Here is a 25,529-nt window from a genome sequence, read left to right on the forward strand (position 1 = left end):
TTAAATTTCCTGCCAAAAAAGTAAAAATATGATTAAAATAATATTGTGTTAAGAGATGGTAGTAACCCCCCTGTTGTATTTTATTTTGAAGGGTAAGGGATAGGCAAAAGACATTTCTACGAGGCGGTTAAACAGCCTTCAAGGTATGGTTTAAAAAATAAAGTTGCAAACATACAGGTGGTAATGGCAATAGATAACTACCGCCTAAAACACGTTTAATCCACTTCAAAGAGGATTAGAATCCTCTACCTGTCATATCGGCAGAAGCGTTGGTACCCCTGAGGACTATGTTGGAATGTCTCGTATAAATATTTCACTTACCACACCATTCAAACGGATACAACAAGGTTTGACTATTGACAAAAATAGTTATAACGAGGGTGCTTTAGGAATCAAATAATCACGTGTAAATGTTATTAATAAATTAAACATTAACGAAGATTACATAATATATCGTGTTATGTCCAAACTAGTATTAATGATATGTCACGCCTTGATTTCTCACCATACAGAATCAATCCGCTATGTAAATTGATATAACGAAGAGTAATAATAACTATAGAGTGCGTCTAGGCATGTAAAAACACGTGATAGCTTATTGATTTGTGTTTGGCCTATCAATTCGAAGATCCGTGGTTTGAAACCGAGATACTTCTGATTTTATACGTTATGTGCGTATAAGAAAGTCGTTATCACTTGCTTTAACGGTTAAGAAATCTGAAATCACGCCGAGATTCCTTGAAAAGAAATTATAAAGGTGTGGGAACATGCAGTTGGGCAGCACGATGCAAACTCCTCTCATTCTGCCAGTTACTTTTAAAACAAACGAATTATATATATGTAACTCATTTCACTAGAACATGAATTAAAAGTTTGTCCGGTACCGAACAAAATTATTGTGTTCTGATGTATGTCTGCTGTTCGTACCCTAGTAGACTCACTCTATATTATTTAGTACTCTAAGTTCAGTTAATATTTTACGCACTATTTTCTCAAGTAACATGAGAGTTGGAATTGATTTTTGCCAGTCGTATTCTGAATTTGTTCTAGTTCACCACGATTAACATTAACATTCAATTGAAACACAACTTGCATTTTGTGAGTGTATTTAGCACCATGGTTTTCGTAAATGTTGCAAATCTTAATTTTTATGTGTTGTCAAATTAAATTTACCCACGTAACAACATGTGGCGGCTTTTATTTTTATTTACAGAGATTTGAAAGTGACCTAAACACGTATCCGAGATCTGTTTTGAAGGGAAAGCATTTTTATTATATGTGTGCAACATTCGGGTGCCCTACACAAAACATTACAATTTAGGATATTAAAATATTTTTTACGAGCGGTTTATCCCATTTATTCGGACTTCATTTCTTCATAATTAATGAAGAGAAGTATTTTTGAAATCGTAAGAACCGACCAGAACTTTCATTTTTCGGAGTGAGAAATTAAACATAATTTCGTATAAGAAAAATATTTAACAAGGCTTAATTAATCATGTTTATCTCACGTTAAATGGTGTTAGAGTTAACATTTATAGTCAGTGATTCAGATTACACGTTTTCCGCGATTTGCCGTGACATTGGGAAAAATCTTTTATTTGGCAACACTAGTAAATCAACGTAACAGATATAAAAGGCGGGAAGAGTGCTAAAATAGAAGTTTGTTTTCAGTCGCTAGCAAGTGTATGTGACATCGAGAGAAACTTCGATAGTTATAAATGAATCAAAAATCTAGTGATTTAGTGAAGTGGTGTTTTAGTCGCAGCGGGATCCCTATTCATTTTTGAAAATGGTTGCCAATATACTTTTCGAGGATGCTCTGGATATGACAGGTTAGTTTTTTTAAAGCCTTTAAAAAAAATGATTAGCATAGATAAAAGTATATTTTTTATTTTTCGTTGAAAGTTGAGTGCGTGAATGGGTCATTTGTAGTGTTAGAAGAAAATATTATAATATCAGATGTCTTGGTTACTTTTTCTAATAAAATTAACTGCACATTAATTCATTCATGCTATTTAGATTTTTATGAATTATCTTATTACATTCATAAAAATCTACAGTTTATAAAAAGTTACATATTTTTTTTAAATCATACGCAAACCTTGTAAATACAAGTAATATATCTACACTAATATTATAAAGAGGAAAACTTTGTTTGTTTGTTTGGTTGTAATTAATAGGCTCAAACACTAATGGACCGATTTTAAAAATTCTTTCACCATTCGAAAGCTACATTATCCACGAGTAACATAGACTATATTTTATATGAAATATATTTGATAAATATATTTTGAGGCGGTACAAAGTGTGCCGGCTTAGCTAGTCCTACAATAAAATAATAATGAAAAGTGTCAAATACATAATATTAAATAATTCCCTTCGTCATCTAGATTCTACATAATTTGGTAATAATTAATACTGTAATAGTTCTCATACAAATTGTACAAAAATAAACTTTTTGGGAGTTAATGAATTTTTAGGATTAGGATAACAGCCTTTACATTACCCTGTCAAATAACATTTTGACATACTTGTTATATGCTCCGCTATTAATATTTAATCTATCCAATGTTTTCCTACAGATCGACGTTAGACAATTTCTTCAAACTAGACATTATCAAATTTCGGTTTTTGGTAGGCAAACATTAGATAGATCGATTATTAATGTCATTTTAACGTTTGCAATGATTTCCAAAAATTTTCGCGCGAAATAATTACGCACTATATGTAGTTTTATTATCAAAAAATGTTAGTCATTATACGTCATTGGTTTATCAGCTAGCAAAGTTATTGACATAAATTAAGAATAGCGAGGCCGTGAGAAGAATTTTATTAAAATAAATTAATATACATAGATGCAAATAAAATTAACAATTTAGAATCGTTTAGAACCCTTTGTGGTTTCACTGAAGAGGCTTCTACGCATTACCACGCATTAACGTCTTCTGCTTAATAATAATAATCCAGATTCATACACATACACCCTGTATGGGAGACTTGATGAAGGCAGTGATAGCCTAGTGGTTAAGAAACTCGGCCTCTCGATCGAGGAGTCCGAGGTTAAAATCCCAGGCACGCACCACTGATTGTTTAAAGTTATGTGCGTATTAAAAATAATTATCACTTGCTAAATGGTGAAGGAAAACATCGTGAGGGTTTCCTCACGATGTTTATGTTGTTTCCTCAGGTATGCAGGTTTCTGCATACCTGAGAGATTAAAAAAAATACTTCAAAGGTATGTGAAGTCTACCAACACGAACACGTGACTGTGGCCTAATCCTTCTCATTCTAAAAGGAGACCCGTGCCCAGCAGTGGAACAGTAATAGGATGATGGTGATAGGAGACTTACTTATCAGAGGAATTCCAATTTAGTTCTCAGGGGTAGCAACGCCTCTGATGCTGACTTGAGCTGGACTCTTCTTATCTGGGATTGATTATTGATTGATTTGATTGGGTGGCATTAGTCATATACCATCAGATGCTACATTAATATTATAGGTAACTCATAGACGTATTACATACGATGCTTTACATGCGTCTTTCAACATTGAGAAATCACGAAGCATTTTTCTTACGTTTTCTGACGCGGACGTAAACTACCTTAACTAACTTATATCTACATTTTCATCCGTTATATTCAAAACACACAGCTGTTCCAGATCCGCGCGCGGAGTTAAAAGAAAATGCTCTTTGTGTTCTTAGCCTAACTAAGAAGGCCTTCGATGTTCGCACGCCGGTCAAAAGTAATGACGAGAGGCATAACCGTATCCGCATGAAAACTCAAGAAAACTAAACTCATAACTACTAATTAATTCATTACACATATATACTAAAGAATTTAGGTACACCTAGGCATGTTGTTTTTCTATTACATAGATTTGACGACGACGTTTGAAACTTACTCGCATCATAATCTTTTTTTTTTTATAAGATTACTTATAATACTAAAATGAACGCTGTCAACTAAACTATGTAGAATCACTATAACTATTCTTATTAATAAAAAATAGATAACCTTTAAGATCTTTTGGAAAGTCGTTTAAAAATTAATTTTGATTTCCAGGTTTCGGCAAATTTAACTACCTGTCGCTCCTGTTGAACGTAAGTTTGATAATGGGAATGGCGTTCGAGATCTTCTCCGTGGCCTACCTGGTCCCGGCGAGCGCCTGCGAGCTGCTCACCACCAACTCCCAGCAGGGCATGATGGCAGGAATGCCGTTATTTGGTATGTATTTCATGATATACAAGTTATACAGTTTGAGGTAGAACCCTTTGTGGTTCGACTCCGCCGACACCACCGTTATACCTATTTCTGCCTAATAACAACAGTATTAGGCGTTGCTGTGTTTCGTTTTGAAGGGTGTGGTAAGGGAGACAGACTTTTCCGAGGCGTTCCAGCTTAGTCCTCAGGGGTAGCGGATCATCTGTGACCGACCTCGGGTAGGAATATCTAATCCTATCTGGGGTTGATTACAGATGTCCATGGGTGGCTGTAGCCACTTACCATCAGGTGGACTGCATGCTCGTCTGCTACTTTTATACTATAAAAAAAAAAACAAGTTATACAGTTTCAAGGTGGTAGAAGAACCCTTTGTGGTTCGACTCCGGCGGCACCACCGCCACACCTATTTCTGCCTCATAACAGCAGCGTTTAACGTTTAGCGTTCTGGATTAAAGGTGCCGTGTTATAAGGTTATACGTTCCAGCTTAGTCCTCAGGGGCACAGAGCATCTGTGGCCGACCTCAATTAAGACTATCTAAGCCTAACTGGGGTTGCTTACAGATGTCCATGGGCGGCAGTAGCCACTTACCATCAGGTGGACTCCATGCTCGTTTGCTATTCCTACGATATTAAAAAATGGCTTAAATCCTTCATAGGAGACCTGCAGCCTAACAGTGGGACTACAACTGTTTATATTTTTATTTCAGGTATTATAGCGACTTCACACTTTTGGGGCTATTTAGCGGACACTCGTGGTCGGAAGAGGGTCCTGAGCTGGTCTCTGACTCTTGGCTTCGTCACGGGAGCTTCAGCCACGTTCTCCCCGAATTGGATCGTGTTTAGTATCTTGAAGTTTATGTCATCTAGCGCGTGAGTTACTTAATTATATTATAGTTTGGCAAAGGGAGATCTCCCGCCGGGCTAGGTGATCATGCCCGGGGAGCGGCCGTGCTCCGACAGTCTCAGTTCGGAACTTGTATATATGCAAGATATTTAGAAAATGTTGATAGCGTGATTCAGAATACTCGTAGCGCCAACTCTTGACGAGTAGCAGGAGGTCGCCACAATAGTATAATTATCATATTAGCAAATGAGCATGCAGTCCACTTGATGGTGGCTACGAATGGCTGCGAATGCTTATACATCTATGATCAACCCTAAATAAGATTAGATTCCTGTTGGCCACAGTCGTGTTGCTACCTGTGGACTAAATTGGAAGGCCTCGGCTAAGTATGTCATACCACACCTCTCAAATCAGAGCACAAAAGCGCTTAACACTGCTGTCATTAAGCAGAAAACCCTCCGGAGCCGAACTACGTCATAAGTATAACTTATTTTACGAATATATAAGTTAAAGCACGCTTTTCTAATATTATATACACAGGCATAAATCTGTCGTTATATTTATAAAGTACTAGCTGCCCCGGCAAACGTTGTGTTGCCATATAAATAAAAAAATGTTAAGGGTGACCAACCGTTATCACTTAGGGGGATGAAAAATAGATGTTGGCCGATTCTCATAGATACCGGATAAGCACAAAAAATTTCATCAAAATCGGTCAAGCCGTTTCGGAGGAGTATGGCAACGAAAACTGTGACACGAGAATTTTATATATTAGAAGATAGATTTGCTAGGGAAGCGTGTATTTATAGTAATCACTTGATAAGTACGATGTTTATTCTGATCTGTCGGTCTAGGTCGCTTAGATTATTAGAACCGATAACTTTCCGTTTACTATCATAATAATAATATAGCGTTGTATAATTAATATGTCATTAAATTTAAACTATAATTAAAATCTGGGGGCACGACAGTGTCACCGCCAAGCTGAGCAAAAGTAAAAAGGGGATAGTCGTAAATATCTATTCTGGAATCTGTATTTACTAATCAAAGCCGGTCTTGCTTAAATAAATGAACTTTTTCATTCGTTGATACATCCAGATATATATATCACAGTCAAATCTGATAACTTCATAGTTAAACTCCATAATTTGTGAGCTATAAAGAATGCGCGACTTTAGCATTGTTTTGAGAGGATTATTGTTAAGTGATTAAGTGATTAGTGATTAGTGATTATTATTTATTCACAGACAGTTATAGAACATTGAAATAGGAGTATTCAATTTATTTAATACGCGGCAAAAATAATTGAATCACTTATTGTCCCACCTAGTAAAATGTCCAATGTTAACCATGAAGCAGACGATGTTAAATTTGACATGACTTTAACATAATATTATTTTATCGATCACTTGATCTATATGTTTTTTTTCTATATTCTATGTTCAATTACCAGTCTAGCCCTTTTATTAAACGCTTCCGATCGAACTAAGTAAATATAACCTAAAAAATCGTTTTAAAAATGGTTTCAAAATTTAATTTACTGATTTCAGCGTAGCCGGTACCTTCGCGCTGTCTCTCACTCTTCTCGGTGAATGTACGCCAAGCAGACGGAGGTCCACCATGATAGCTCTCACCACAAGCATCTTCCTTGCTTCCACTGGACTTATGGCGAGTGAGTCCTAGCAATGTAATGTAGGGAATCGAAGTAGCAAAAGTACTTGCAATATTGGCATTAATCACTACTACTTACGGTCATCTCAAACCCATAGTTGTATGTAATAATGTAATATAATGAGGTCTTCATTATATTTTTCTTACCCTAGAATTCTTCTGAAATGGACTCAGCAGGACATGGATCCTTCTGCCTTTTATTTAAGACATCAGCTTCAAGCGCTGCTACGTTTTCTAAGGTTGATAACAGGTCTGGAAAACCATTTACAATCAGGTCATCATACTTGCTACTTCAATTTCGAAACAAACATAAAGAAGTGTGTTAAAAATGTTAAATCTCCAACAGTTCTGACGATCCCCATTCTTCCACTGAGCTTCTCGTACTACATTCCATACTTGAACATCCACTTCAACTCCTGGCGTCTGCTGAACGCCATGTTCGCGGTGCCCTGCGCTGTGGGTGCTGTGGGGATCATGTTCGCGTACGAGAGCCCTAAGTACCTGCTGAGCGTGGGTGACGAAGCCCAGGCTCTTGATGTCTTAAGGGGCATATTTGTGATCAACAGTGGGAAGTCGGGAGATGAGTATCAGGTAAGGAAACTACGTAATTTTCTACGGCTGGGCATGTATCATTGCAACTTGAGGCGGTCTGGAGTTTACTCCACCACGCTACTTCAATGCGGGTTGGTATAAAAAAGTACAGGTTATTGGCCGAACGGTGTCAATTTTAAAACCACTCTTATGATACTCAATAATAACAATAATTTCCAAAAATCCTTCTTTAATGTGTTCTTACATCATCGTTTATTTTACAAATTTCTCACTTTTGTCTTCAAAAGTTTCCGGCTGGCTCTGCAATGATTAATTAATCCGTCAGTAAGGTCAAGTTTTTTATTTATTTCATTATCAGATCTGATGATAATTAAGATTTAAAATAATACTGAGAAGTTATTAAATAAATGTAGGCAGGCGTTTTACCATAAATCATATACTATAGTTTGTCTGCGACATTATCGAGTGAAACCAACAATCTAATAACAATATAAGCTATGCAAATATAAACTGAATGTGCACAGGTCTAATGTCGTTTACTATCGGTTCAGTACAAGATTACTTCTAAACAAATATGCTTCTACGGTAATTCATATGGAAGCCTTGATAAATATGTATGTTTAATTTACAGCGTTAAATAATGACGTTTTGGAAAATTTTGCAATGCGAGAATAAATACGCATTTTTTTAAAATATTCTTGATAAGGGAAATAATACAAATATTGAACATTTTTTTATCTGTACAACAAATTGTCTTTTGTTTGTTTTAATATTAAATAGGTTTACGGATTTTTTGCTTTCTATTTTAATACTTTATATGATGTAATTTGTATTTCTCTATTATTTGTGATACGCACATGGAAAGTATATGGCTGCCCACTATAGCTACACACTTCACGTAAATCTGATAACCATTTTCATCGATCTCCCGTCTATGTGTATATCGGCACGTGCTAGATCACGTGTTATGTGGACGTGAGAGATCTAACGAATCTCCTTTTTTAAGTTTAAATTTTTAGTCCATAATTAGCAACACATGTGTGATCTACAAATAGAACCTAGTCTATATGGTCCTTGATTTCCATTGGCAACAGTGACCAGTTACCAACAAGTGGCCTGCAAGCTTGTTTGCTCCACCGGTCATTAAAAAAATAACATCTATATGATGAACTGACAAGACCAAATCGAAAGAACTTAATTATATAGTTTCTTACCCGTTAGAAATAATGTTCGTACAACCTTACCATGGCGCACGGTAGTGTGACAGTCAAGTTCTCAAAAAATGAGCTCAGCAACATGTGTTTATTTTTGCAGGTAACTGCTCTAACACTGGACGAGGCCAACGCGGTACACGTGAAAGGCCTCTGGGCCTCCATGGTCTCTCAGACGATGCCTCTCTTGAAGCCGCCTTTACTTAAGAACACTGTGTTGCTTTCAATTCTATTTATTATTGTATATTTTTGGTAAGTACATAGAAAATGATTTAATCTTATTTAAGAATGAGTTTGGCTTTTAAATACTTAGATGCGTTTTTTTCTATTACTGGATGTGGCCATATCCAATCACAATCTACGTGGCCACGTAGATACCTATTTCTCACTCCAAAATTGGCTTAAAACGTGCTAAGGGTCAACGTGTATCGCATATTATTTTAAACAGCTCAAAAAGGTTCTGACAAGGTTTAACGCCACATATCCAATATTAACAACCAGGGCTGATGGCTTAACGCCCTCCCGCATTTTAAATGTACCTAATACCTAACGAAATATGAAATAAGTATCGATTTCTTAAATTATAGTCTATCGAATTTTATCAATAATGCCAAATATTTATTTTTTAGTATCAACCCTTACACGGTATGGCTGCCGTACGTGACTGACGGGTTCATGCGTTCCCTAGAGAGTGGGGATAAGGATTTCACGTTCTGCCAGATGCTGCGATCATCGCAAAATGTCACCATGTCAGAGGTATGTTAATATTATACTTGTTGTCGAAAAAAGTAAGTAAAAACAAGCTTCTAATGCATTAATAATCGAAGTTACATTCTATTTGACGTTATCATAATCGTCCATAGAAATCCATAGGGGTTCTAGAAACAAATCATAGACGTGTTCTTACGCTTAAATATTAAGATTGGCCTCATATATGACTCAGGCAAAGAGGAACCATGTTCCAATAACCTGAACTTATGGCATATGTGTATGAGTTTGCGAGACATTTAGAAAATAGACATGGCGTGATTCAAAATCATGTGTCTGCACATCTTTCGAGGTAGTAAGTTCCCAACAGCTGACCGCCGGTGTGACTATTACTCGTTAGCTCTCATAAGCATCGCGATGCTTTATTACCATTATAATTATATCAGTTATCACTACTTGCAGACGAGTGACTGTAGCCTGAACCAGTTCGCGATGGTCACGGTGTTCGCAGTCAACGTGAGCCTCTCCGCCCTCAACACCGTGCTGAGCACTCTCATCAACTGCTTCGGCAGGAAACGGCTGCTGATTGCAGTACAGGTTCAGTACTTTCTAACAGTCTAGAGCTTTTGCCTTTATGTTAGTAATACGACAACTGATTTTAATTTTAGTGTATAGTGCATCTATTCGGTATAAATTTTGCGATTTTCTTTTTGGCACTAAACCAATTTAATAAGTTATTTTGATCCACTGTTATACGAACGTAATTCGTGCCAAAACATTATTTTCTGGTAGGTTACGCAATGAATAATACCGTATTTTAATTGTAATGTCACAGCGCCATCTGACGGGTCGAAATACAATGCAAATGATAAGGTAGTCCATCTGATGGTAAGTAATCACTACCAACCATAGATATCTGTAATCAACCCCACATAAGATAAGAGTAGGGCTGATGTCGGCCACCCCTGCTGGTTGCTACCCCTGAGAAATTTGCAGGAACACCTCGGATAAATGTATTTCACTTGGAACACCCTTCAAATCAGAACACAACAGCACTTAAAACTACTGTTAGTAGGCAGATATAGGTGTGGCCGTGCTACCGAAGTCAAACCACCAAGGGTTCCACCAACTTTAAAGTTTGCTAAATATTAAAATAGTTTCTACCGTTTCAGCTATTCGCAGGCACAGCGGGCTTGCTAGTAAACCTGAGCAGCAACTGGCAAATCAGTGGGCCGCTGTTCATCGCCTACGTGGCTGGAGTGCTCAACTTCGGCTTCCTCTCTACGTTTAGCGTTGAGATCTTCCCTACTTATGTTAAGTATGTTATTTTGAAGATTAATCTATAACTATGACGTATTTCTTACTTTTTTTGTCTCGATACTGGTCTCCTTCCATAACCAGATAGAATTAATTAAGATAGAATTAAGTGGTATGCAGAATAATAATTTTAACCTGGTTAAAACTCCCTCCACTCCCACTCCACACCACACCCTGTGTTCGTCACGCTCAGTGGGTAATTGCGAAGTTACAGCTACAGGCGTTAATTATAGTAGATATTTTTTTTTTCAGAATGGGCGGAGACAACTTTTAATTAATTATTGTATTAACAACAAAAACTAGTTATGTCTATAAAAATTACTTTAGAAAAATCTATCTATTAACGTCTATACATACATACAGGTGGACCTAACATATGAGTAAAGCAATTAAAAAGCGCGATCATTGTTTTTAAATTCTTGGTAATTTTTCAGGGCGATGGCAGTGTGTCTGACGCTGATGCTGGGCCGCGGCAGCTCTGTCCTGGGAATTAATTTGCTGAAGAGCATGCTGGTCAATAACTGTGAGGCCTCTTTCTACATATTTGGAGGCCTTACTTTTGGTAGGTATTTTTTATATTATTCAGGGTGAATTTTTCAAACGGGCCTTCAGGGCCAAATCCGAAACTATAAGGATTAGCGAAAAATTTTGAAAGGAGTTACGAGGCCGATTTTGATAAAAACTAAAACTGCACAATTAGTCTTCAAAATTTTCCTTTTCCTTTAATTTGTGACATAACATTACTTCTCAGAATTTAATCCTTATAAGCGACACTATCACATAGTCGAATAATATAGAGAGTGTATTTTTTTTCAAAATGAACTCATTCGATTCCCGGCTAAGGAAAAAGATATTTTAAAAAATAAATGATGCAGTTTTAGTTTTTATCAAAATCGGCCTCCTTTCAGCATTTTTCGCTAATCCTTATAGTTTCAGATTTGGCCCTGAAGGCCTATTTGAAAAATTCATCCTGTATACCTATAGTCTGATTCATAATTAGGTGTCCAAAATGTAAACAAAGGTGTTGACCTATCAAGAAAATACGTTAGAAATAGTAGTTTCTTATTTTTGTCGATATTAAAGTAATACAACAATAATAAAATAATAATCTAAATAAATTAAGATTAATTCACATTTTCTAATATTTATATCACCTCAATTTCGATCCATACAGTAATAATAATAAAAAAACAAAGTTTATGGTAGAAAATTAAAATGTGATAATGGTAACACAACCGAAATCCAAGACATTTCTTGTGCTGTCATTTTTAAGTTTTGTAGCTGATATTATTAATTTTCGTGATTGTGATCGAACTCGAATGTTTTCTCGTTTAGGTACATAACGCGTTTGTTAAATTGTGTATATTTGTTAAATTTTCGTTTTTTGTTGAGTTTGTTTCTTGTTAATTTTGACAGTGACATTTCTTTGTTTACATTTTGGACACCTAATTATAAATCAGACTATAGTTGAAATTACCTAGCGTGGATTCCAACTGATAGCACGTGATCATTACCGTTCACAAACATTTGTAATACCTGACGAGTCTTGCCTAAAGCTCGCAGAGGCGTTTTTACCCCCGAGAACTAAGTTGGAACGTCGCATATTTTTTTTATAATTATGAAGAAGTAATTGCCACCGCATATGGAAATCTGTAATCAACTTACTAAAGAACAGGATTTCTATCTGAAGTCGTTCACTGATACTATATTATTTCTATGTTTATTATTAATAACAATTTATTTTATAGCTGGAGGCCTCATCGCCTTCCTCTTGCCCGCTGATGCAGAAATATCCAAAGACAAGGCGCAAAGTATTAAAAAGTGATCTTTTCATGAAGTTCATTTGAAGAAATAATTACTGTAATATAAGAGTACTGGTGAATGAGTGAGATTAATTATAAGTATGGATTTACTTTGGAAAAGTACTTAAAGTACCTACTTTGTATTATATAATAATAAAATACGTTTTAGGGAAAATAATGTATTTTATTTAAAATATTGTCATGTTAATGTGAAGCAAGTACTGAAAGTACGAACTTTGTATTGTATAATATTGAAATAAAAATTAAACAAATATGTTTTGTTTTTCTTGTGTTTTATTTATATTTGCTTTGCTTAATAAACTTAATCAAAGACTATCTCATGTAAAGGGCTACGCAACTTAAACAAACAGTTAAAAAAATATAAATATTTCAAGGTATAATAATAATAATAATAATAATAATCATTTATTGCCATACACATGAATAAAACAATAGAATACGATACATAACAAATATTTTTTTTTTAACAAACATGCGCTGGGGCAATAGGAAGTGGCTCAGCTTTAGCTAACGCGGGATAGAAATCCCGCGCAGCGCTGTTTTTCAGCCACTCCCTACTCCCAAAGATATTATTAGGGAGTTAAAAGTAAGCATTGTATAAAGTATCCATTGTCTCTTTCTACGAAATACGAGTACGTTAGATTTTACATAGTACATTTTATTGGTAATCTGTCTTAACGCCATGCAATATTTGATTCATTTGGTAAAGCAAAATATATTTTTCCATTTGACTTGGCTAAATTGCATCATATATTGTGCTACATGTTGCTGTTCTTTTTTTAAGAACTTGGCGGACACGTTACCGTGTGTCTTAATGATTTTCTGCAATTCAAGTCACTTATAAAATGTGAGTAGATAGATAAAAGTGATCCCATACATAAACGTCACTTTCAGTTGAAACAATTTAGGTATCTACCCTCATTTGAAACACAATTTTCTAAAATTTAAAAGGTAGGTATCACTTTCTTTCATTTTACATCGCTTGCCGGCTAGCTTGTTCGGAAGTTTCTTTTAATTTGGTAAAAGTAACTATAATTATAATAAATTAAGAGTAGCATTAGCAAAAAGAATGTGATAAAAAAATAAAATAAAAAAAGCTAAAATGAAAGTATTAGAAGTATTTTTTCATACAGTTTTGTGTACAGTGATTGTGTGTCCCATTGATAATGTATATGGTCATGGAAAGTTTATGGGACGCCATTATGAAGAAGTTGATACACGTAAGACTTTTTTTTATTATCGCTGTCATAAAAGCAGTACTACCTATCATGGTTTCCTTATAGCAGCTCCAGTTTCATTTCTACCTTACAACCGGAATACAGCAGCGTTTAACACTCCTGTTATTAGGTAGAAATAGATGTGGCAGTAGGTGCCTCCGAAGTCGAAACACAAAGAGCTCTCCCACTTTCAAAACTATTAAAAAATTAATTTTTTGTAATAAATCTTGGGTAAGAAAGCATTGAAATCTGAAGGGAACTATTCCCTATAGTGTTCTCAAAAGATACAGAAAACTGTCAACTTGTATTTGCCCCGCATCTGCCTCAGAGCAACAGTGTTAAGCGTTGTGTTACGGTTTCAAGGGTGTGACAAGGGAGACACATATTTAGATCTTCCAATTACGTATTTAGCGGTATCAACGGATTTGTACCCGACTTTAGGTAGAACTCCAAATCTATTTAAGGTTCATTACAAATATCCACGAACAAGCTGATTCACTACATATATCTAAGGACACCAGGCGGCAGTGGCCACTTACCATCGAGTAGCTTGTATGTTATTTGCTACTCCTATTACGATATACGACCCGCGTGTCGGTCTGACGGTCTGATACCGTCTGATATAGTCTGACGCGCAGAGGGTCCCGGGTTCGGTTCCCGGCCAGACAGAAACTTAATTCATGAATTTAGTTAGAATATATGTTTCTGGGTCTGGATGTCGTTGTATTTGTCTGTGTTTGTCCAAAGCACCCACGATACAGGGAATCCTAGTTCGGGACTATGAGTGTAGAAAGCATTTATTTATTATTTATATTATTTATTACATACAAAAATCGCAGAGCACGCTCACAGCACAGAACCTCCATGCGCGACGTGTCCGCGCCACGGTGTCTGTGTGCCTCGTGTCCAGTGCCCCGCTCACGTCCGGCCCGGTGCACAGAGCCCGGAGTGTCACATAGGTGGCACACGGTTGATCGGCGTGTGTTGCTTCACGGGGAGAGATCATGCTGGTTTGTTGACAATAGTGATTAAAGTTATACTTTGTTTTTTAGCTGCAGACGAGTATATCCTTCAGTGGGTAAATGTTGAAATGTGAATTTATGTTCTGGATCTAGGCATATGTCGTCTTCTTTGAATATGTAAATGATATTCACAACAAAGAGGATCTTCATACGAGAGTAGGAATTTGAATAATGTTGTTACTGACTGAATTTTTTATGAGGACCTTAAACGATTCCAGCAGAACAATTTTATTGTTTTTTCAGGCGCTCTCTTTTAATAATAAAATCAACACTGCATCTAAAATTTCTCGCACTTTACAATCCCTAAGTGCGTCCGCTAAAACTGTCATGTGTGCACGAAGCGTCCGCCCTGGTAAGCGCGTTTGCTCACGACGGGTATCCGCTTATCCGCCGCTGGCATATTGTTTATCAATATCACTTTAGCACCTCCACTAGCACTACATAGTATTGAAACTAGCGATGCGCGATCGTTACTAAAAACAATCGAATTATTCGATTGTTATTGTGTTCTATTGTATTCGAATAACTATTGTAATTCTTCGATTATATTCGAATAACTATCGAACAATTTCGATTGTTCGATAGTTGGTCGATTGTTCGATTGTTGGTCGATTGTTCGATTGTTGGTCGATTGTTTGATAGTTCGATTGTTGGCTGAGTGTTCGATTGTTGGTCGATTGTTCGATGTTTTAGTTTCCCGTTGACACGGCTTCCCTTTTTTTTTTGCTCTTCACGCTATCTTGTGACACGGTTCCCGTTTTTTTTTTGCTCGTCATGTTATTTCATGACACGTTTAGGGCAGGTCGATTTTTATTCGAACGTCGATTGTTATTCGTACGTCGATTGTTATTCGATTGTTTTTTGTTACTACGAATAAATCGACAATCGATTGTTGATTCCGTCGATTGTCGATTTATTCGATTGTTTTTTTTAGAACAATCGCCCATCGCTAATTGAAACTCTCCAAATCAGTAGAGCTGCCACAGCATACCGTACGCACATTGCACATGCGCCCGTTTTAGTCGACGCTATTTAAACGGAATCTTTAACTTATTTCAGCGGAGTCCGATCACAAGGCCCGCTCTTCCATTCCCGCAGAAGACCTGAAGGAAGCCCACGCCCGGTCTCGGCAGAAGCTGACCGACTGGCTCATCAAGGCTGAGAAGTTGAACAGAGATGGGTTTTTCGTAAAGGAATCCGCGCCGAGCTATGGTCATCATTTGGTAAGAATAATACGTAATTTAATTTGCACTTGTGCTTTGCTGACACTGATGATATTCTAGAAGTCTATGAATCAACCCTTTTAAAAATCATAGAAATTGGAAACAAGCAAGTACTTCACTACAATCAAGTTTCGCATGCATAATGTGTCGTCATGTAAGAATCACATGTAATTTAATTTAAAATCTTACAAGTCCCCATTGTAGCCCTTAATGAACAATATTAATTTTAAGGTTTATGTATTAAATGGCTTTCTACGACTTGCAAGGAAGGATTAAGTTGTGTTGTCTGTTGCCGACAGTAGGCGGGACTTAAAAAAAAATATAATATACATCTTAAACATTTTAGTCTGTCCACACCTACGACGAACGAGCTGATAAGCTGGGACACGGTGGATTGCTGAACATGTTCGCAGCTGAAGAGTTGAAGGCAAGGCAGGCGATATCAGAAGATGAACTAGCATTCGGATTCACGGATCAGGCAGACGGTAAATATCGCGTTAAGTTATTTTCTTCTTATATTATTATCCGAACTTAATCTCGTGAGAGAACAAGCTTCGTGGTAGTCCTGAGGGACTATTATAATGCTATGAGTGCTTTTTAATACCGTATGATAAGTAATCACCGTTTTCTGTGTTCATCCGTTTCAAAGAATGTGATAGAGTAGTAGGAAAAGGGAGATGTAATTGCAATGATGTCGGTTTTTCTAATTTAGATCAATGATCCTAGAGTAATTACTCTAGGATCATTCTCTCTCTAACAAAATCAGTCAATTGACTGATTTTGTTATTTTTAACGTATAAAAAAACTTGTGACAGTTTTTTATCATCCTGGAAAAAATCATTTTTACAGAAGTTTTATGAACAACTATTCCTTTTCATTAATAATGACCGCGATATTAACATCGTTAAAACTTTCAAAAGCACTGCTGATTTATTATGATTTGTTATATTTCATCTTGTGGATTTTATTAATTTTTCCAGGTCCCTTCTGTCCACCTCCTCCTGTCTGCCCATCAACGCAAAGCCGCTATAGGAGTATCGAGGGACACTGCAATAACCCCTCACATCCGGCTTGGGGCGCTGCTAATACTGGGTACAGAAGGCTGCTACCTCCGGATTATAGTGATGGTAATGCCTTTTACTACAAAAAAAACTATAACAATATTTTATTTAACAATGCAATGCAATGCAAGGCAATGTTAGTTCGTATACATATGTGGGTCAAATCTTGCAACTGAGTTTTAAACCAGATAATTCCAACCGTTTGAGCAAATATTTTTCATACTCGTTTAGTATTGATGACAATACATGCTTAGCTTTATGATGTCATTAATCACACGTGTGTGTGTGATATCAAGCTAAGTGACATGAAATGAATGAATGAATTAAATGTAAAGGCTTTCAGAGAAGAAAACAAAACGAAGTTACTCAAACGTTAGTCTATTAAAACTTTATTAATAAGTATACGTTTCCTAATTTCTATTTCATTTATAAATACTTACATTATTATATTAACTATATTCTTAATATGATCGAAGTAGCGAACATAGCAGAGTTTAACACTGCTGTTATTAGGCACGCAAATATACTTACCATGTTACTGAAATATCAGGTGTATGGGCGATACGAAGAGCCAAGTCGGGGCAGCGGCTCCCCAGCGCGAGGGCGGTCAGCAGCAGCCTGCTGCTGGACGGCAGCCACCCCAGCCGCACACACAACCTGATGTTCATGCAATTTGGACAGTTCCTCACGCATGACGTCACTGCTGGTGTTGTCTTCAATGGTAAGAGGTTCTTTTTTATTTTTACTGTTTTTTTCTACGGTGATGGTAATGACTTTAATGGTATGGATTTTGGGTGAATGGTAAAGGTTCGGTGTTGAATATCCAAGTTCAAGCACATTAGACATCAATTAATCATGGACTAAAACGGCGAAGACGAAAATCATGAGAAAACATATCTAAGAGAAATGGTTGACCACAGATGCGTTGCTTTTCCTTAGAACCAAGTTGGAATGCTTCGGATATGTATCTCTCACACCAGACCCTTCTTTACGCTTCGAAGATTTTATTCACTACGCTAACAATTTTGGGAATTCGTTTAATCTGACATTGTGTATCTTTGACATCATATATCTATGGTAGCGCTTAAAACTGTTATCTATAATTCTATACTAATATTATAAAGAGGAAAACTTTGTTTGTTTGTGTGATTGTAATGAATTGGCTCTAAAACTACTGGACCGATTTAAAAAATTCTTTCACCATTCGAAAGCTACATTATCCATGAGTAATATAGGCTATATTTTATATGAAATATATTTGATAAATAGATTTTGAGGCAGTACAAAGTTTGCCGGGTCAGCTAGTTAGTTACAAACAGGTGGGACGGACATGTCTTCACAGTTATCGACAAAAGTTTTATCACCCTGAAAAAAACATAAATCTTCCAGGTAACGGCAGCGCTATCTCATGCTGCTCAGGCGACGGTGAGGACGTACTTCCTGAACAACTGCGGCACTGGGCCTGCGCACCTATCATCGTTGAGCCTGATGACCCATTCTTTAGCAAGTTTGGGCACCGCTGCATCAACTTTGTCAGAACACAGCTAGCTCCGAGCAGTGAGTGTACTGTGGGATATGCACAGCAAGTAAGTTAAGGCGTTGATACACTGCAAATGCCGTCATAGATTCAAAAATTAAACAAAGGGATTGTTGGTAAAATCCTTGCCAAAAATGTTGCCAAAGATAATATTTGGCTTGCTAACCCTGATGAATAATTTGGAACGACACAGAAGTATGTCTCCCTTACCACGTCCTTCAAAAACACAACAGCAAATACACTGCTGTTAGTAAAAATAGGTGCAGTAGTGGTGCCTCCAGGGTAGAACCAAAGGGTTGTACCACCATCAAAATAATTTTATAGTATTCGAAATAAACAAACGATTGCACATAAAAATATAATAAATTGTTCGAAATGTCTTCCTAATGTGTATGTGTATTTTCGAAGTAAAAATTTTTTCGTCTCTAATTTCATTCATAAAACATGGTTGTTTTATCTTTTCAGATGAATGGCGTAACACATTATATCGATTTATCTCAACTCTATGGAAGTTCAGTAGAGAAACTAGTTGCTATGAGAGGTCCTAGAGGTCTGCTAAAAGTGTTCAATGACTTCGGACGAGAACTGCCTCCACTTGTAGATAGAAATGAGTGTTTGAATGACATGAATGGCGCCGCTTGCTTTGAATCAGGTGAGTTTAGATTTCTGGTTTTTATTTCAGTTTGTGTAGGCGTTTAGTAAATATTGTGTTCATGTATTTTCGTTAAAAATGTTACGTATCGCGTCGAATAATGATCTCAATTACCAACTAAACTAACTGAATGTCTATAAAAGTTTATTTAATAGAAAATTTTGATTAAGTAAATAAGAAAACATCTAATCACTACTAAGTACGTATTATCCATCGGCTCTTCAGATTTAAAGCAATGCCCACCAAATTAATTAGAAGTACGAGTGAATTTGTGAGTTAAGAAAAACTATTGATTTCATTGAAGTTGTTATTGGTTATGTTTCAGGTGATAACCACGGTAACCAGATCATATCACTTACGGCTTTACACACCATTTGGACCAGAGAACATAACAGGGTTGCCCGGGATCTTGGTAGGATCAATCCGATTTGGAACGAAGACAAAGTATTTATGGAAACTAGGAGAATACTTCAAGCTGAATTCCAGCACATCGTTTATAATGAGTGGCTACCTCTACTTTTAGGTTTGTACCACCAAACATAAAACTTGATCTGTTTCTATAAAACAGGAAAGGTATTACTAGTGACGTAATTAATACTGATATTTAAAATATAATCTTTAAGTCATATAAACAAAATATCATAGCCGGTCGATGTTTTATCAGATGGATGAGTGTCATTTAATGTTAAAGTGTGTCTAAGGCACGATAATTCTCTAAGAGGTGTACTAGTGTCTTTTTAAATCGCTACTCATCTATTAAAATTAAGAACACGCACAACTAGTCGTGCTAGTTAAGGAAAAACCCTTTCTTACGTCCCTGAGAGATTTGTCATCAGCCTTATAGATATTACATATAGAGATTTATTATGCTGGGCTGTAGAACGTGACAAAGAACAAGACATACATACATCCGAACATTACCCTCCGCAGTCGTAAAAAACTTAGAAAAGGATATTATTGTGGTTTTGCAGGTCCTGAAATAATGAAAATGTTCGGGTTATCGCCGTCAGCAGGCTACTCCTCATCTTACAATCCTCGCATCGATCCCTCTATTACCGTTGAGTTTTCCACCTCCGCTATGAGGTTCGGACACTCTGTCGTTGACAGTAAAATCATGTAAGTTCCAAATACGTTTGTTAAAATCAACAATAGCTAGTTAGCATAATGAGTAACTAAAATAGTGGTACGAAGGGTCTTCCTTGTCTTAAATAACTTCTTGGTTTACGGAACTCCTTTAGTTTTCATGATTGTAGCAATAGTATATGATTACTTGTTGTTGATAATAAAATCTATGTATACAATTTTTGCCTACAAAAGAACGAAATTTTTGCCTATTATAAATAGTGATATTTCGAAAATTAGATTAGGCAAAAATTAGAAATTTCATTATTTACGGCAGTTGCATATATTGTATCTTTGATTTATTTTATTTTTATTTTTTTAAATTACCTGATAATATTTTATTTTAGGATTCCCAGTCCAAAGAAGGGTGATGTTCATGAAACAATATCCATCCCGGAAGTAATGTTCCAGCCCTCAAGAATGCGTATTCAACCCTTCCTAGACCGGCTTCTGATTGGGCTAACTTGGCAGCCTATGCAGACTGTTGATCCGTTTGTCAGTGAAGCTGTAAGTTGACTATTTTAATATGTTTATAGGCAGCAAAACTCTTTATGATTAGAGTCTGCGGGCACCACCGCTATACCTGGGTCTATCTAATGACAGCAGCGTATAGCGCTATTTTTTTATTTTTTGAAGGATTTGGTAAGGAAAACATACGAGTACCTATTCGAGATATTCCAACTTAGTCACCGGGACTAGCAACGGACTTTAGGTGGAGCTCTTATCTCATCTTATGTGGACTACGGATGTCTATAAGCGGTAGTAGCCACTTACAAACAGTTAGGCTGTATTTACGTGCTACTGTCTTTAAATTGCGAATTAGCAACTCTAAACCCTTGCATATCTACAGCCTCAATTTCGAAAATTAAAACCACTCCTTGAAATAATAATAATTGATAATAATTTTATTGTAGCATCTTTTTAATATGGTCTAGCAATTGACTTAGCTTAATTTAATTGACGTGTTTAATTTGATTCTATTTACTTTCAGCTGTCTCGTTATTTATTCCATGGGGGCAACCCGTTCGGCCTGGATCTAGCCGCAATTAACATTCAACGAGGCAGAGATTATGGTGTCAGGACATACAATGTCTATAGAAAACTCATTGGTCTGACTCCTTTCACTGATTTTGGACAATTCCCTCATAGTGTAAGTAGGATGATGCTATGATTAAAGGGAAGCTTATCATATAAGATATTTATATTCTCCGCAGGGTTACTTGTATCCATAGGCGACAATGATTAGATTTTTATGTGACGTCCCGTCTTCACTCCCTAGATTTACCTAGGAAACTTGACAAATATATGACACGACCTCAGAAGTCAAGTGGGGTTAAAAATTTTTGAACTACCTAACTATAATATTTTCTATTCAAAAAAATTCAGTTATTCACTAAGTTTTGTATTTACGGAGACTCATATTTATACGCAGATTTATTGCAATTAAATCAATTAATCAATTTATTTATTTAATAAATTTATTGAATTTAGACTTACCAAACTTTCTGATCATTAATTAAACATGTTTGTATTTGTAGGCTGCTGCACGCCTTGCGGCGGTATACAATAGTCCAGAAGACATTGATCTTTGGGTTGGAGGTCTTCTAGAGGAACACGTAGAAGGAGGTATAGTTGGAACAACGTTCGCGCACATTATCGCTGATCAGTTTGCCAGATTGAAGAATGGAGATCGGTTCTTCTATCAGCATGGTCCTGATATTAATCCTGGAGCTTTTACATTAAGTGAGTGTTGAGTGATACCCGTTTTTAATAATTAATTCATTAAATTTTTTTAAATCGAAATTAGAAAATTTGTATCGAATAAAATTGGTAACATGTCGGTACCCAAAACGGATTATTAAATAACCAATCCATCGTTTGACAGTCGCCAATTTTTTAGGTGGTATAAATGATCAAATTTAGATCTTTGGTAGACAAAATATTGGATTGTAATTGGTGAATTACTTCTCTAAGACACTTTCATTAAAAAAATTAGAAAGATCTTCAATATTCTAGTTTTACTGCATTAAATGTGTTTGGAATTATTGCAATTCATACAATTTCACTTAATTCTTTTACTCTGGATTATCATAGTCCAATTTAATTGAATTCTCCAGGTCAATTAGCTGAAATAAGAAAGGTGACATTTTCAAGAATTATATGCGACAATAGTGATGGTATTGAGCTTATATCCCAACCACCTAAAGCGTTTTTGAAAGCTGATCTCCCTGGGTATGTACAAACCTCGTTATATACTGTTATTATTTTATATTATTTCATTAACCAACGCATCTAGAAGAGGAAGGGAAAATGTAGCAGTGTATGTAAAAATGGATATATGTGTATGTAAATTAAAAGTAATTTTGAAAGTTGTCAAACTAGTGAATTACTGCCAGCAATTTTTACTGGAGCAGGCAACATATCTGCGATCGTTGGTTGCAGATGTCCATATGATTAAAGTAATTAGATGCACTGCGTACTTATTTGCCACTTCAACGTATTAATACCTGATTTCATTTTTATTTTCAGGAACGAGCCAGTACCCTGCAATAGCCCTTTAATACCGTCTATGGATTTGAATAAATTTAAGAACATGTAATAAAACCATAACAATGTAAATTCGAATATTCTCCATTTTTACACCTGAGTCGTCGTATAGCTGCTGCTTTGGCCATTACAAAACCATCTAATATTTATCGAACAATATCATTATGGGTAATAATGTTAACATTAATACAATTAAAATTTGAAATTCTAATACAAAAAATGATTTTGAGTTTTGAAATAACAAGTTTTCTACCACGAGTTTTGTTTATTGCAAGTATTTTTCGAAAGCTCAGTAGAATAAAATTCATCAATCAGATATTTCTTTATTTCGTCTATACTTACATTTACTTATTTATAACTTGTAAAATTTACAAATCGGTCACCTTCTGATTGAAAAACATCAAATTGATTTTTACAATTAAATGGTTTTATTGCAAGAGAAGTACTTTATTATATTATTTTTTGTAAAATTTTGCATGTCAAAAATCTTTTGAAATGAAGCCATCTATTGTAATTATGTGATTTATAATTATAATTGTAACATCTTCATTTTCAATTATACTATTTCAAAGGCAATTCTGTAAACTTTTATTTATTTTTCTTTCTGATTTTATCTTAACTCAATTTCACTGGTGCCCGAACAGTGGAATATAAAGAATAAATAATGTGTACAGAATTGTGTCAAGTTGATTAGACAATTACATTTAAAATGTAAGTTTTACAAGGTTTTCTACTTTTCTCGCCTTTATTCTTCCTTGTTTATTTTTCTTTTCTTTGTTCTATGATATTTTTCAAATTATATGGTGAATTTTATTTTACTACGGTTAGTAAGAGTACCTGATTTAAAGATTTTTTCGAATATAAAAATTCTACAAGTCGGGGGTAATGTATTGATGTGGTAGAGGGCTGTATATTGTTGTAATTCAAAATTATTACATTGGAAGAATATTTTTTATGTAAAATTCAATTCAAGTATTCATGATAACATTGCAAGGATTTCCGAAATACTTAACAATACTGAAGCAGCTATTCATATTGTAACTTTGGGGGACCATTATCATTATTAATTATTTTTTTCTATATACCTCAAAATTCCATTTTTACATCATAATTTTATAAAAAGCACACATTAAAAGCGATATATAACGATGTTGTATCATCCAACGTCAAACATATACGTCGTTAGCGCCCCTTATTAATAATCAATCTATCCGATCTTTACCTAACAAAATTCGAAATTTTAGAATTTCTAATCCAAACTGTTAATTGGCGATCTTTGGTGTCACTTAAAACTAAATAAAAAAATAATTATGAAAAGTTCCTAGTAACGAGTTTTAGGATAATAATGTCGTTTTATAATTTTAATTAAAATAAAAGTATTAATTATTCATTAAGTACTGTTTACTAAATAATGAATATTATTTATCGCATGTTTTCTAATTTTTCGGCAGGACGGTGAGTACTGTGTTGTCAAATTTGGAATAAATTGTACCTGTAAAATACTTTAATGTAAAAATAAATGAATAAATAAGTAAGTTTATATTTTATAATCACTGATGTAGCTTTTAAACAGCTTTGTATAGTTTTAAGGAATTTTAAATATAGAAATTGCAATAACTTTAAAGAATTCTATAATGTTAATGTTTTGTACATCTTAATTCCTAATTGTTTTTTTATAATTTTACAATTTATGGCGTGTATTTACTCAAAAATATTTAAAATATGTAATAGGAATAAGTACGAAATAATTAGGATTAATTTTAGCATAAGAAAATACAAATTGTGCATGAATGTTTGCTATTAAATTGTAATTAAATTAATAATAAATATTGTCTGTAAATTTTAATAAAGCAATGAAATTGAATATGTTTTTTTTACACTGTAAAACTTAATTTATTACACACCTCTGTGTAATAAATACCTACTTTCAATGTGTATCCTTTTGTAAACTTCCACGGCTCCATCCACGTGAAGTACTCACGAAGGGATAAGGGCTGAAAAGACAACAGACTGAGTGACACGTGGTTAGTGCAATGGAATTATTATGAAGGTACTCACCTGTATGCGGGGTAAAAATAGGGCGGAAGGTATAATTTCGTAGTGGTCTTTTATTTACATTTTCACAGAAGATATTTTTTATGAATAGATTTTAAAATGAAGTAAAGTCAAATTAAGTGTGAGTAATCAGTTCAAAATATTATCATGTCAAAAATATAATTAACGAAAATGTATGTTTTGAACGATTGTTCCAAATGCTATGAGTGTAAGGTACGCCTGTCTATATCTTATAGCAATTAAACTGTGTTGTATTTTGTACTGAAGAGCTAATTTTTTGCAGAAGGCGCTCCAACATAGTTCTAATATGACTTCGTTGGTTGGCTTGGCGATTTAAACAAGAAGTTTTACTGTTATCTGATGATATAAGAAGTAACATCGGCTACTTTTATTTTAAAAAAGGTAGGGTTCCGCGAATAAAAATGAAATTTACGAAATTTCCCGAATATTTCAACTCATGAATGAAGGTGAAACCGCTGGGCATATTGTATTTGATGAGGGACGTCCTCAGGCAGTTACCATCATGTGGATCCATTACACAGTAGAGTAAGCAAACAAGTAAACATCGGCAAAGTTTTCGAGCGGCGAGCCACGACAAACAAGACGTGTACACAGGTCCAATAACAAGTTTGCTTACCTTCTATTAGAGAATGAAACTTTTAACAATAGGTAGTTACACGGTTAGGATTGAAAAAGTAACCCTTTTTACACTCATGTTGGTAGGTTTGAAGGTGGTAGAAC

General features: G+C 35.3%; 2 protein-coding genes across 2 annotated transcripts; both read left to right on the forward strand.

Moving 5' to 3' along the window:
- Positions 1 to 1,620: 1,620 nt before the first annotated feature.
- LOC140757790 (synaptic vesicle glycoprotein 2B) lies at positions 1,621 to 12,598 on the forward strand. The gene is made up of 11 exons (XM_073093660.1): positions 1,621 to 1,835; positions 4,068 to 4,229; positions 4,934 to 5,096; positions 6,621 to 6,742; positions 7,088 to 7,332; positions 8,608 to 8,756; positions 9,134 to 9,260; positions 9,675 to 9,809; positions 10,385 to 10,530; positions 10,964 to 11,091; positions 12,278 to 12,598. Exons 1-11 carry the CDS (start codon positions 1,793 to 1,795, stop codon positions 12,352 to 12,354), a joined length of 1,497 nt encoding a protein of 498 aa, XP_072949761.1. The 5' UTR covers positions 1,621 to 1,792; the 3' UTR covers positions 12,355 to 12,598.
- Positions 12,599 to 13,443: 845 nt separating this feature from the next.
- Pxt (chorion peroxidase) lies at positions 13,444 to 24,115 on the forward strand. The gene is made up of 15 exons (XM_073093661.1): positions 13,444 to 13,572; positions 14,409 to 14,579; positions 15,651 to 15,814; positions 16,161 to 16,299; positions 16,795 to 16,941; positions 17,426 to 17,596; positions 18,265 to 18,461; positions 18,878 to 19,064; positions 19,390 to 19,587; positions 20,036 to 20,180; positions 20,534 to 20,693; positions 21,178 to 21,336; positions 21,725 to 21,929; positions 22,304 to 22,418; positions 22,716 to 24,115. Exons 1-15 carry the CDS (start codon positions 13,455 to 13,457, stop codon positions 22,783 to 22,785), a joined length of 2,346 nt encoding a protein of 781 aa, XP_072949762.1. The 5' UTR covers positions 13,444 to 13,454; the 3' UTR covers positions 22,786 to 24,115.
- Positions 24,116 to 25,529: the final 1,414 nt, after the last annotated feature.

Source organism: Epargyreus clarus, unplaced genomic scaffold, assembly GCF_041222505.1.
Source record: "Epargyreus clarus isolate Ecla_fem2 unplaced genomic scaffold, WU_Ecla_fem_2.2 ptg000005l, whole genome shotgun sequence".
Taxonomy (NCBI): Eukaryota; Metazoa; Arthropoda; class Insecta; order Lepidoptera; family Hesperiidae; genus Epargyreus; species Epargyreus clarus.

Excerpts from the sequence above, each read along its gene's own strand:
- Pxt (XM_073093661.1), top strand. The coding sequence starts at position 13,455 with ATGAAAGTATTAGAAGTATTTTTTCATACAGTTTTGTGTACAGTGATT. Across the intron at positions 18,462-18,877 it reads CTGTGGGATATGCACAGCAA|ATGAATGGCGTAACACATTA; the intron begins GTAAGTTAAGGC and ends TTATCTTTTCAG. Across the intron at positions 19,588-20,035 it reads GTGGCTACCTCTACTTTTAG|GTCCTGAAATAATGAAAATG; the intron begins GTTTGTACCACC and ends GTGGTTTTGCAG.
- LOC140757790 (XM_073093660.1), top strand. The coding sequence starts at position 1,793 with ATGGTTGCCAATATACTTTTCGAGGATGCTCTGGATATGACAG. Across the intron at positions 9,261-9,674 it reads AAAATGTCACCATGTCAGAG|ACGAGTGACTGTAGCCTGAA; the intron begins GTATGTTAATAT and ends CACTACTTGCAG. Across the intron at positions 11,092-12,277 it reads ATTTGGAGGCCTTACTTTTG|CTGGAGGCCTCATCGCCTTC; the intron begins GTAGGTATTTTT and ends TTTATTTTATAG.